The sequence below is a fragment of the Fundulus heteroclitus genome, chromosome 2, assembly GCF_011125445.2.
Source record: "Fundulus heteroclitus isolate FHET01 chromosome 2, MU-UCD_Fhet_4.1, whole genome shotgun sequence".
In the NCBI taxonomy this organism is placed as follows: Eukaryota; Metazoa; Chordata; class Actinopteri; order Cyprinodontiformes; family Fundulidae; genus Fundulus; species Fundulus heteroclitus.
The window spans coordinates 20,000,617-20,014,739 of NC_046362.1; the positions used below are offsets into that span (position 1 = coordinate 20,000,617).

Consider the following 14,123-nt stretch of genomic DNA (forward strand, 5'->3'; position numbering starts at 1 on the left):
ACAGCGCTTTGGAAAACTACCCATGCACAGTTCCATCTTTTGTCAACCGCACATTTGGTGACTTTATGTGCAGAGCATCAGAGTAGTGTGCAGCTTTGATGTGACAAATGATGTGTTTTAATTTTGATACCCCCCCACCCCCCAATACAAATCAGAAAAAGGCAAGCGAGCATTTTGTATTCAACCCCCTTTTACTCTAATACCCCTATATAAAGTCCACTGAAACTAATTGCATTCAGAAGTCACCTGATTAGTGAAGACAGTCCACTTGGCCATATAACTTAATCTCATTATACTGTAAATACATCTGTTTTGCCCTCGGAGGTTTGTTAGAAAACAATGGTGAACAAGTGGCATCATGAAAACCAAGGCATACAGGTAGAGAGGTTTATAGCAGGTTAGCTTATAAATCAGTATCCTAAGGTTTGAAACAAAAGTGGAAGGAAGAGCACTGATCAGGAACAAGGGCCACAGTGACTCTGGAGGAGCTGCTGAGATCCACAGTCCATGTGGGAAAATCAGTCAAGAGGACTACCGTTGGCTGTGCACTACACAAATCTGGCCTGTAGGAAGTGGCAGGAAGAAAATCTTCTGTTTGAAGTTTGCCAGAAGGGTCCCAGGAACCATGAAAGCGCTTTGGTCAATGGTGACCAAAACATGGCCTACATGCAAAGTTCTGTGTGACTGAAAAATATTAGTACGCCTCGACCAGAGCCAAAAAAACACCCACGTGGTGATGCATGGTGGTGGCGTCATCATGGTGTGGGGATGCTTCTTTTGTTCAGTGACAGGTAAAGCTGGTCAGAGCTGATAAGACTTAAGGCTGGGGCTAACATGTGACCTCCAGTAGAACACAGTGACCCTGTACATAGTCTCAGAGCTGTGCTGCCAAAGCTACACACACACACACACACACCCCACAGAACCTGCAGCTGGAAGTGAGGTGAAAAAAAGTGTTTAAAACCATATATAAATTTTCTTCAACTTGTGTTTTGTGGTCCAAGTTTTTCTCAGTCCCCAATGAACTGCAGCGACTGATAAGACCGAATGTCCACATTCACAGAACTTTTAGAGGCTTTTCTTAAGGTTAAAGCTTTTATACTTTGAGTTTGCCGATCAGTGCTTGGTAACTTTTTTTTTTTTTAAATGGAAGAAGTTTGCTTTCATCAAAAATACTGCTCACAGCAACTCAAACCTGTCATGGGTATGCGAAGGAAACCGAAGCCTAAGGCAGGTGAAGCAATTCGGATTACAAAGAAGTGTGTGTTTGGCAGCGTCATAGACGGTTAGGAGCATGGAGGAGGGAGGAGTGGAGAGGTCAGAAGGTCGGTCGAAGCTCAGAAGGAAATGTCTCTCGAAGTAACCACACTTCCTGCCGTCTCTGCTTTATTCACACCTCCTGTCACCAGTTTTTTTTGCCACGCTGTCACAAACTTGACTCAAGGATGTGGCTGCGGCTGCTCGCAGTGGATTGAGATAAAAACAGCCAGAGTTGTCATTCTGACGTCTGCCCACAGTAAAAGAAACAAACGCATTATGCTAGTGTTCTCAACAAAGCGTCTGTGGGGTTCGGGTGGTATGTTTCGTATGTTCCCTAACAGAAACACGGTCATGGTTCTGTCTAGGGGAAGCGTGATGGAAATTCTCTTGAGTCTGCCGAAGCTGAATCATCTGCTATGAGGACAGTGTTGGTAATTATCTTTAATGCTTCAAGATGAAGGCAAGGCAGCTCTTTCAGTTTTGCGGGTTGTGAAGCTATAACTCTTTTTAATTGATCAAAATTTGGCAAAGCACTCTTTTTTTTTTTATCGGAAGCCGGATTCATTTGGATTTAATCATACATTATAGCTGTTGATGCTCATTCATTCCTCTAGCAATCCATCTTTAAAACCATCTTAACTTTTTCTCCTAGAAGTGATGTTTTGAATTACAGTCCTATACTTCTCGTTTACGGGGCAGTTAGAATGTAAACCCGTAATTTGGTTAAGCACGTCCTCCTTTGTAATTTAAAACTCGTTCAGTGCTCTTTGTTGCATGGATTTAAAGTGGTCTTGACCTGTAGTCCTCCAGGCCTTCTGAAGGTCTCTTTTAAAAAACATTTTTTATAATTGCTGCCTAGACCTTACACCTGAACATGATAGGCTATCGAATCCTATCTGCTTAAAATGAGGAGAGCAAAACCAAAAAAAGGAAAACAAAGAAAGTTGGTTCAAATCAAAAAAGAGGATTTTAAAACAAAACCCGAGAAACGCGTCATCCTTCGGACGACCATCCAACAACTAACTTAAATAAACGGTAAATATAATTTTTATAGGATTATTATAAAAGGAACAAGTTGGTACTCCGGCTTCCTCCCACAGTCCAAAAACGTGACTGTTAGGTTGATTGGTTTTTCCAAATTGTCCTTAGGTGTGAGTGTGTGCGTGAATGGTTGTTTGTCTCTGTGTTGCTCTGCGACAGACTGGCGACCTGTCCAGTGTGTACCCCACCTCTCGCCCAGTGGATGCTGGAGATAGGCACCAGCACCCCCCTCGACCCCATGAGGGATTAAGCGGGTTGGAAAATGGATGGATGGATGGAACAAGTTGGGTCTTTGAGGCAGACAACTGGTAAAGTGAAGTACTGATTGTGTGTTTCTTGTTGTTAACTGGTACCTGCATCTTTGAATTGAATAGAATTTCTGTATTCAGTCTAAAAGCAGGTGAAATTAGCTTTATACATACATACCTTCTGGCCCTGGATTACCAGGCAAGAAGGGATCCATCCATCTTCTAACACGTCTATCCCTTGCGGGGTCCTGAGGGGTGCTGGTGCCTATCTCCAGCGTTCACTGGGCGAGAGGCGGGGTACACCCTGGACAGGTCGCCAGTCTGTCACAGGGCAACACAGAGACAGACAGGACAAACAACCATTCACACACACACTCACACCTAAGGACAATTTAGAGAAGCCAATTAACCTAACAGTCATGTTTTTAGACTGTGTGAGGAAGCTGGAGTACCCGGAGAGAACCCACTCATGTACAGGAAGAACATGCAAACTCCATGCAGAAAGACCCAGGGGTGTACTCGAACCCAGGACCTTCTTGCTGCATTGCAACAGCGGGAAGGCGGCAATAATATTTAAAAGTCAGAATGAACTTCTTATCAAAGGCCCTTGGTTTTTAACATTGATAAGATTGCTTAGCTTGACTTTTGATAACTCAAGGTTTCTTGACTGCAAGAATGCCAACATAGCCTTTAGAACCAAATTAAAGTATGAATCCTAAAATTTGAAATTCACAATATTAAAACTCACATTGCACCTGCTAAACATCGGAGATAACACCTTCTGGAATGGATAATGTGGGCCTACATGAATATTTATGGACTGTGCATAAGTCTGAGTCCAAGCTGAAAAAAAAAAATGGTTTCAAATGCCTCATGGAAAGCAAACAGTCACTGACAATTCGTGCCAGTGACCAGCGTATGCAAACACCTGACCAGATCTGAGGATGGCTTATTCATACCTGTGCAAAATTTTTTCCTCAAGCTCATATTAATACAGAATTGATTCAGAAACCCAAGTTATCACTGTATGAGCAGCAATCTTTTCCCACTCAGTCCTGCGTTTTCACAAACAGAACGGGCATCCTTTACCGAGTAGAAACATAACCGTATCCTGAAGTCAGAAAGACTTTTTCTAAAACTACTTTACATGAATCTGTCATACAGTTCTAATAAAAGAGGCTTTATTCCTAACACGAGCACATGGAGGGTACAGGGCTGTTATTGTTTTCCCCGTGCAGCCGGCCAATCACATGTTCATCACCTCTACCCCAGAAAACAAACGGATGCAGGCTGGCAACGCAGGTCGCTCCGGGATCACGCACATGCTCAGGGTTTAAGATACGGGTCTTTAAGGAATACATTGTTTTTCCCTCATGTGGGTCATACAGGCGCTTAGCGCAGATAAGTTAACAGCGCTAAGGTTAATAAATGTCCTGATAAGGAAACTGTAAGTGGGAAAACGGTGGAGTTCTATGTGGCAAGTCTGTATGCAACTTTCCTGTTTTTATTTTTTCGTTGGTATTTGATAAATAGGGAAGGTCATAGTGAAGGTTATGTAAAAAAAAAAAACATTGCGCCAGTCTGTCTCCAGTGTCATTTATCATTTTGGTATTTGCTCTTTCCTTGGAGAATATTTTGACACTGACTGTCTTTTATAATATTCTGTAGATAAAAGGAAACGTGGGAACAGTGCAGTACACAGTTTCAGACTATTTTAGGAGCTGAGCTTCTGGAAATGTAGAAGTTTCTGATGCAGATTTAGAGGTTTGAGTAAAAGACAGTGAACACCTTGGGGCTCTAAAGTAAATGGATACTCAGCAGTAATGTAAAAATAAAATATAGTTCAAAACAGTTGCAATCTATTCATTTTCAAGTCATTATTTTTTTTTCAATTCAGTTTTATTTATATAGCGGCAATTCACAACACATCATCTCAAGGCCCTTAACTAAGTCAAATTCAATAATATCAGCAATTTGATGTCAGCTTCATGTAATTTTTTTCCCCTAGTCATCCATTTTTTTTTTTTTTATTTTATTTTTTTTAAGCATCTTCTCATGTCTAACCTTTTTTCTGGAATATATATTGTTTTCAAAGCCCTTTCAGCAGAATTTCTATACATGGAGTTTTGCTTTATAGTGTCTCTGCCCTCAAGGTATTAATAACTACAAGTAAGCTAGTTTCACTAGTTATCCAAGCAATTAAACAAAATTCAACATTTTTCACAGAAAAGGTCAAACTCTTTGGCTCTTTTTTTTATTATTATTATTAAACTTTTCTAATAGTTTTTTAACATTAAAATGGACCAGTTTAGGCAAGTGGCTAGTTTCGTTTAGCAATGGAGATCAATACCCATCTTTTTTTGAGTCCCATGGACTTTTGTCTTTCCGCTAGGGCTGTATGATTTTGGCAAAACCTAAAATTGTTATAAATCTCAATGATAATTGCGATTTATTTTAGACTTTTCTTTGCATTAACCACAAGCAACAAAAACAGCCCGTAGATAAAGATGTTTGTAAACAAGGACTATTTAAAAAAATATTTTTACTGTTCTTATAAATCATTATACGATTATTCAAGAGAATAGCTTGTTGAATTGGACATCAACCCTTGTTGAACATATAGTGCAAAGTGCAACCAACAACCAAGTCTATATTAAATGGTTTGACTGGTATGGTGAGATTCCTGACAGTTTTAAAAAAAATTGATTATATAAACTCTTTAACAAATAATACAGTTAGATTATCTCACTGCTGCAACACTCTTAACTTCCATGTGGAGGCGAACCCACTTTAAACATATTACTGACACCTAAATGACGCGTCTTATTCATTAATTGTTACATAGCCAATAATTGCAGACCTCTGCAATTTGGAAATTGCATTTAAATTGCGATGATAATGCAAATGCGATAAATTGTCCAGCCCTACTTTCTCCATTTTGAAGAGTGGCAGATTGAAAGGAGCTCTGTGTTACATCATATGTATACCTCAGTGAAACAGGCACTTCTGTGTAACTAATGGCACCAGTTGATGCTTCTCTCCTTTTTTTTTTATTGAAAGATGTGGAGAATAAAGGTGTGTAGTGTTGAACTTGCTTTGCAACATGTGGATAGTCAAATAGCAGTTTCTTGACTTGATTATTAATTCCCAATTAGTAAATTCAAGTACATTGATTTTACAGATATTTTGTGGTCTGCTCATAATTGTGACGTGGGCAATTTTGCAACAACACAGCTATTTCTTTCCCTCAGTAAATACATTTATTTAATTGCAGGTTAAAAGTTTTCTAAAATCTGTCTGTTGACTTCATACTACTGTAATCAAAGACATGTGGGTTTTTTTTTAAGGCTTTTGACACATCCTTACTAAGTTGCTGCTTCATCTGTGTGTTTCTGTTTTTGTTCTGTTCCTGAGGCTTACCAGAGATTTGCCTCTTGTGGTTAATGCTTTGAGGCTGTGGGTATGATCATTAACCAGCAACGTGCCCACTAGCATTACAGCTCACTTGACTTCCTGTGCATTGAGAAACAGGGTTTTATTCTTCACCATGCAGAGAATTTTCCATAAGGCTCGTCTACTCCAACAAAGGTATAGCCAGTTTTCCTCTGCAAAAGAGGGCATGGAATACACTGTTTCCAGAAATAATTTGTAGCCAGCAGCAGCTCGACTCTCTGGCATTCACACCTAATTCATTTTTAGAAATGATGTACAGCACCTGTCACATTTTTTGGCTGCCCTGGATGGGGAACTATACAAAAAACACTAATCTGTTTAAAGATAGAATGGCTGTGACTTCCGTTATTTATTTATTTTGTTATTTTTATAGGGTTAGTAATTATTTTGTGTATCATTAATACTAATTGGGACAGCTGTCAAATCATTCATAAACCTATACGTTATTGTAAACTCTTCCCCCTGCTTTCAGCTTGTAACACCTTTCCAGACTTTAAACGAGTCAAAAGACATTGGACTATTTCCAAATCCTACAGCTTTTTAATACATATTGTAGTTTTGTATTTTGTGCCATTTCTATAGAATCCTAGTTTAATAAAACCTATATTCTAATGTGTTGGTGTTGGCATATCAGCTAATGTTAGCTAAATGCATACTGTGCATATTGTTTAATGCTGCGTTCCATTTGTCTTTGAAAGTCAGTATATTAGAGCTCAGAGTGAGAAATTTCAAATAGAACGGTGCATAAAGTCAGAACTACAAACTTCATATTTTGACTGTTTTTAGCAGTTCTCCAGTAACATTTTGTGAGTCATACAAGTACTACTTTTGATCATTAGACAGGACGTTTCAGCACTGTTTATATGCACAAAATACCATGCAGAAAGGTATTATTGTTTTAACAACAGTGGCTATAGTGGCTAATCGATTAATGAAGGATCGCCACCTATTGTTGTTTAACACTTTATGTTCAGTTGAACAGCTCAGCTTACAAAAATACAAAGATTTTGCTATAAAATATGACTTTAAAACTTATTTTGACACTCATGTTGGCTGTATTTTGGACATTTAACAATGGAGCGAGCTTGCATGATTTTCCTACTGTCCGACAAGACAGAAACTGAAACGTAAAAAGGCCACAATGACGTTATCTGACTTGCTAGTTTCGAGTTCAAAGGCAAATGGAGCACAGCAGAATTTCATGTCACTGATAGCTAACATGCCAATTTTAGCTTGTTGGTTAACATTCACATTTTGGCTTATGTTAGCCCATTGGCTACCTTTACCACATCAGCACTTTGAATTGTCTTGTTACTGAAAAGTGCTTTTTAAATAGACTTGCCTTGCTTTAGCTGTTGTAAGCTATTCCGAGCTAGCATGCTAATGTTAGCATTTTAGTTAAAGTTAACATTTGGGCCAATGTTAGTACATAAGCTACCTTTACCATATCAGCTAGTGTAAGCTAATTTGAGCGAACATGCTAATATTGGTGTAAGATAAACTTTGCTAATGCTAGCATATTTAAAACGACATCAGCTTTTTCTACTCTTGTATTAAAACAAACAAACAAAATGCTCTTTGTTTATTTCACCTAATGTGTGCATTTAAGTAACTGTAAAAAATAATCTTTTAATTAGTGAGTAGTGACTTTTTTCCTGTGGTATAAATATGGTGCAACTTTAAGATGGTATTTAATAAAGGCAAATGTTGGTTTGGCTTTTTTTTTTTTTTTTTTTTTTTTTTTTTTTTTTTTTGTCAGGAAATTGCCACATGAAAATAGTCATTTGCCTTAACTCACCAATATCTACAGTTAGAGCAATAATTAAAAAGTTTAAAAATGTTTCAACCACAACACTTGGTGAAAGAATTTTTCCAGAATTCCCTGTTATAGTATTGCATACATTGCTGCAATGCAAAAATGAATGCATTTAGGACATGTATAAATTTTTACCAGAGGTTCTAATAAATAAAATGGAGATGTATAATAGATAGAACTACAGTGGAGACATGGCATTTTAAACAAATATTTTAAATTGAATGTGATAAAACTCAAACTAAAGAGCTAAGCATGTAAAACAGTGAAAGTACAAGGGAGGTGAACTTTTTTCATTTTGCAAGCAGTGTTTTTTACTATCTTCTGTGTGTTTTGCATAACCACACCTTTTAAAACCATTCACAGAGACAACACGTGCCAATAGCCTTTTGAGTTTCACTGAATGTTTAACAGGAACTTATATTTTACTGCTCTAAAAGACTGCATCATGGAGTATCACTGTTTATCATTCAGCTTTAGGTCAGTATAAGTCTATGTGAAAATACTTTTTTTTTGCCTAACCAACATTCCAGGGTTACTTATGATGTCACAATTGGCCTCCACATTTTAAGGATGTGTATTTGGAGATCTCCACCCTGGTGATAATGACAGGCCTTCACAGGGACTTTAATCTCAGTTCACTCTCTGTTACCACAAAGTCGTAAAAAAACCAAACAGTGAGGTCCCTTTTTTTTTTTTTCTTTAAATGCCCTGCCCTATAATTTCAGAAATGATGTAGGAGGTCAGTGGGGATCTTGGCATCCAACTTGCCAAAAGTACCATATACTTTTGCCACGACGTGAAATTTTTGTTTGGGACTAAAATGAGTGACATTCAGACGTCCCTAGCTGTAAATATGAACAGGGCAAAACTCGCCCAAGACCCCATTACAGATTTAATACTCAACACATGGAGCTTAAATTATGAAACAGACTTGAAATGTAAATCTACTTTAAGTCAAGCTTGCTTTCTGTGACTGGTGCAGGGTTTTCCCCCCTGTATCTCTTAACAGTTTCTGATAAGCGTACTTTATGTATGGATTATTTCGGGGCTTTGCTGTAATATAAAAAAAAAAACAATAAACAAATTGGCTCATAAGATCCACAATTCTCAAACCTCTTTTTTTTTTAAATAAGAATAAATCATCTGACGTAATGTCTGCCCTCCAAACCTTCCTTGGTCTGACTGTCTTCCTTGCTCTTTTGTAAGGTGTGAATCCCGACAGCAGCAACTGGAGGAGCGCCAGCCTAAACCAGAGGGTAAGTGGAATGAATGAACGGGGGAGTGGCGGTCACAGAAATAAAAGTGATGCAAGACTGAATGTTTGTCTAAAGAGGGGAATCAAAGAAAGCAAGCTGAAGTTAAATAAGGCTTAATGTGTTTTTCTAGAGGAGAGCAGACGATCAGCCAGAATGGGTGGAGGACCCAGCCGCTTGGAAGTCCAGCTTCACCCTGCAAGCGTGGAAACCAGAGGTGTGTGTGTGTCTGTGTGTGTGTGTGTGTGTGTGTGTGTGTGTGTGTGTGCACGCGCGCATACACGTCTGCATACTGCTTGCATGCTTCTGTGTTCCACTTCAACTCCTTTGAACTCTGAGTCACCTGCCAGGACTTGCCCGCTTTACTCCCAGCTCGGTGCATTTCCCTGTTTACAACGTTGTTCCTGCGACAGTGTGCAGCAGCTTCCACCGCTTTGTATTATCACGCTTATCAGATTTCCCCTATTTTAAGCAGGACTGAGCTTTAGCCAGCTGCTTCACCTCATGTTTCACGTCAGATGGCACTTGTTGTCGTTTCTGGGTTTACTTGCCAACGTAACCTCAGTTTATTGTCTTTTATCATGTTTTTGGACGTATTCCATTTTTTGCATTTGCGATTTCATACACAAACTAAAAAAAAACTTTTGGACAAAAGCAGTTAATTTTGAATGTTTGGCTCAGCAAAAATACAAATGTTGTTTTTATTTAAAAAAAGCTGCATAAATCAAACATGCATACATACAATTTATTCACATATATTTTTTATTGAATTTGCAGCATCATTCACATTGGGGTTTTAACTACTCTACATATGGTGTTGATTAGCAAAATAAATATCTTAGACATTGTCAGGTATTTGGTTTGTGCACTCAGCTGTGATTCCGCTTTGGTGGCATTTGTTTCCGGGGATGTTATGACATCAAGTCTTTGATCTTTAAATAGTGACAGTCCTACATTACAACAGATTCAAAATCTTAAGTAATCACTGTTCCCACTTTTGCCACAGTGGCTTCAGTGTTTAAACAAATGAACCATTTTTACATGTTGCAACTCACTGGTACTGTAAAATGTCTCACGGCATTCGATTGAACAGAAGAGGCTCAAAGTTAGTTTGAGTTTTATTAACTACTTGAACAAGATCTTGTATTTTTTTATTCTTGGAAAGGCCAGCGGCATGTTATTCTAAAATGTATTCAGATAAAGCAGAACTAGTATTTTAGCGAAGCAAACTCCTGCCCTTTGAGAACCTTGTGTCATAATAATTGTTGAGGGTAAACTAATGAAATGTACTGTGGGGTGTTTGATCGTGTCATTTCTGTTTTTCTTTTTTTTCCTGAGAATTTTTTTTTTTTTTTCTTAAATTGCTATTTAGCTTTCTAAATAAGCGTAACCCCACCCCCCCCCCCCCCCCACACACACACACACACACACAAGTGGCTGTGATAGCTTAATGCTCATTTGCCCTTGTTTCCACTTCAGTGGTTTGTACAAGCCTATATGTAAAGTAAAAAAAGGAATGTCTTCAGTGTTTAACATTAACAAAAAGGCATTGTGACGAGGATGTGGCTACAGGTGTTAGGTTTAAGCCCACACCGGTTATATATTTTCAGTGTCCGAAAGATTACAAAGAATGTCGGAGACAATTGGGTGAAACCTTCTGCTAATTCTAGGTGGTTAACATATTCGTGAGCTGGTCTGTACCAGGATCTAAAAGTATTGGAACTTAACTGCATGTTTAAAATCATAAAACACAGATTCTACAACGTAATTATTTATTGGGGGGAAAACATTACTTAAAAATAGAAAAGTGTGTTTTAAAAAAATGAAATAGACCACTAAAGCCAACACAGAATGTATTTTCCAAGCCTTTGTCCTAATATGGGTCACAGTGGAGCCTATCTCTAAACAAATGTCCACTCCATCATGCCTTTCACAACAAAAATAGACATACGTCCCGGGCTTTATATTAAACATGCCTCGCATCGAGTCGGAAAATCTTAGCCTGTTTACTTTAAGTCCTTATTGTAAACTCTGCCGATTCAGAAGTTCCATCAAACAGGACGTCGTGCCTTCGGTCCATGTAGAGGAGCTTGCGGTGAGATCAAAACAACAGTTTGCAGATTACTGATCAGAAGAAGGGCTCTACCAGAGTCCTAGCAAACAAACTTTAATGCTGAGCTTCACGCTTCAATGAATGTGCCTCCCATACTGTGAGCACATAGTCCTTTTATCCTTAACACACAATAGGAGACTAAGAACAACCTATTCCGGTTTATGTACTGTATATAATGGCCAATTTGCAGCATGTGTCATCTTAAGGCATTTTACAAAGTCAATTCTATCACATCATACAAACAGATTGGTTAAAAGGTTTTTTTACTTATTAAGGAAACGCAGCAGGGGCGTGCTCCCATGGCGCAGGGGTAGTATGCACGACCCATGTACGTCAGCCTTAGTCCTTTACTGCGTGTCTTCCCCCCTCCCTTAAAAAAAAAAAACCCTTTCCTGTCAGCCCACTTTGAAAAAATGAGCCACTAGTGCTACAAAAAAAAAAAAAAGTCATTGCATTGCAGAGTTCACGCCTGCTGAATGGGCATGTATGCATGAACAGTGGACAGTTGCTTGCTCAGTGTCGCTGACTTTGCAGCGATCCCTCACGCTGAGCGCGCGTGTGGCGATCTGCATTAGTTCTGCCGATGAGTTTAAAACCCAACCTTCATCTAACTCTGCAGGTGGCAACGAAACTGTTTGGCTTGACCACTGATGAAACCGGATTAACCACGTAGTCTGGTTTGGCTCCAGAGTTCCATCCTCTTGTGCCTGTGTATGTGTGTGTGTGTGTGTGTGTGTGTGATCAACACGCACGCAGATCATATAACACGGCCCCTTCGGCAGATGTCACAGTGGTGTATGTTTACCGGACATCTGGGTCTCTGCTGAAACCCGGCAGCTTTATTATGGGCGTGTAGTATTTTTCCTTCCCACTCACTTTGAATAGAGACGTCGAAAATAGAAATTGAACTATCACCTTTCTGCTAACTGCTATTGTCTATTCTTCCCGGTCGTGCATTAATAAATCTCACTGAATGGCTGGATTTCTCAGTGTAACATTAAAACGCGTCTACATCCATAGCCTTGTGTTTTTTTTTGTTTTTTTTTTCTAGAGAATTTCAAACAATAGATGTCTCACGTCCTGTTTTTAATAATTTGCTCTGGCTTATCCTTTTGAATAATTCGTGTTTATACGCAGAATGGGGCGTGCGGAAATCCGCCGCCATTGTGCTGCCGAGCACCATCTAAGGAAAGCGTGCACTTGTTGGGTTTTAGTTTGTTGCAGCGCCAAGGCTGGATGGAGATATTTCCCGCTGCAGCAAACACAACGATCCGCTCACATCACTCTCTCCTCTCGCCCTGCAGTTTAAGGGACAGGCCAACCTGCACGTGTTTGAGGACTGGTGCGGCACTTCTACCGGAGACCTGCGCAACAACCAGCACTACCCGTTGTATCCACACGTGAGTCGACCTGTCTTTGGCCCTTTAAATCATTCAGGAGTCTATATTTCACATTTACCAGGAGATGGTAGGAATGCTGTGTGACTACACCAGTAAAACCTCCTAAACATGTTTTTTTTTTTCCCTCTGACGTGTAATGTGCGATTTCACGCTATCCTTTTTTTGTTCCTGTTAACCTTTCTGTTTAATGTGCCTGTAGTTCTGATGATGTATTTCTGTGTTGGATATCTCTCAAGGTATAAGGCAGATCAGTGCTGCTTTCTTACATGCACAGCGCTGGGCCAAAAAATACAGAGTCACTGCTCAGGTGCTTTCCAAAGCTATTGATACTTCAGACCTCATTATGTTTTATTGGGATCCGATGGTCCAGGAGTCTGCAACCTGCAGCTCTAGAGCCACATGTGTCGCTCCCTAGTGGTTCTTAATAACATTGGCCAAAAATAATTAGGTACTGAGTAGAATTTCTAAATACGAAGGGGTAGTTTTATCCTGTTTTTTCCTCCTGTGTTTTCTGACAATCTTTACAGCAGAATTAGACTAGTGGTGCAATGAATAATTCATATTTCATCATGTTCCCTCATATATTTGTTTTTTTATTTTGTACCTCACAGTACTTTTTTTTTTTTTTAGCTTTATTTGTCATAAATTTTCTTCTTTTTTTTAACGTTTGCTTTATTTTTTTACTCTAAAATCTAAAAATAAGAAAAACAGGTTTTGTATCGCAAGGAAGAACGAGGGAAAAATGTCTCTAGTTGTGTAAAGCTGGTTGAGGCAAACAACAAAAGAGTTGCCGCTGTAACCGCAGAGAATTTCACTTCATTTCGCAATCTTGCACCTCTTTGTGTTGGAATGTCATATTGACTCTAAATAAAGTACATTGGAGTTGAAGGGAAATTAATACAGCAAGGCACTGTATGTTGGTTCATCTGCTGGATATACCTGTTTTTGGTAGATTTGATACTTTTTTGTTTGCCACTTTGCTATTTTTTTAAAAGGACACTGCGCAATATTTCATTATATCAATGTACAATGGCAGTATAGAAAACAGTTATGCACCAATTACTCGACCTATGATGCAGTCTAATTTCCCAGTTATACATTTTGGTCTTTTCTGGTCAAGATTTGTTACATTTTATCATTGAATTAAAAACCAAGTTTTTGCAAATAAGTTAGTTAGGCAATAGGACCTCAAAAGAAAAAGGAAGCTCGGGATCGGCCAGTAGAAGCTTAATAGTTGCATCTCTAGCAGAAGAATAGTGAAAAGAAACAAAAGTTCTCAAAAAAAAACTATTAAAGATCGGAAAACCTGAAGAAATAAGGTCATTGTAAAAGATTACAAGGCTCTTTAGTGCACTCCCTCAATGTGTTTTCCTCGGTGTTTATGTGGAGATTCCTGAACACACAAGTGTGGGCAAACATGCACGTTGTCCTTCAGGGGTGCATTCTACATCTACATGCGAAGCCTTCCTGATCCTGGCCTTCTCATCCTACTTTGAGCCAACACCAAGCCTGATTTATTGTTTACTTGTCATTCTCTTT

At 38.9% G+C, this 14,123-nt stretch overlaps 1 protein-coding gene across 1 annotated transcript in view; it reads left to right on the forward strand.

Annotated features, from left to right (window-relative positions):
* b4galnt3b (beta-1,4-N-acetyl-galactosaminyl transferase 3b) overlaps positions 1-14,123 on the forward strand; it is a 38,724-nt gene that overhangs the window by 849 nt on the left and 23,752 nt on the right. Inside the window, exons 2-4 of the mRNA XM_036150197.1 lie at positions 9,025-9,074; positions 9,205-9,288; positions 12,489-12,584. Of these exons, the coding sequence (XP_036006090.1) occupies positions 9,025-9,074; positions 9,205-9,288; positions 12,489-12,584 (230 nt within the window). The remainder of the gene's footprint in view (positions 1-9,024; positions 9,075-9,204; positions 9,289-12,488; positions 12,585-14,123) is intronic.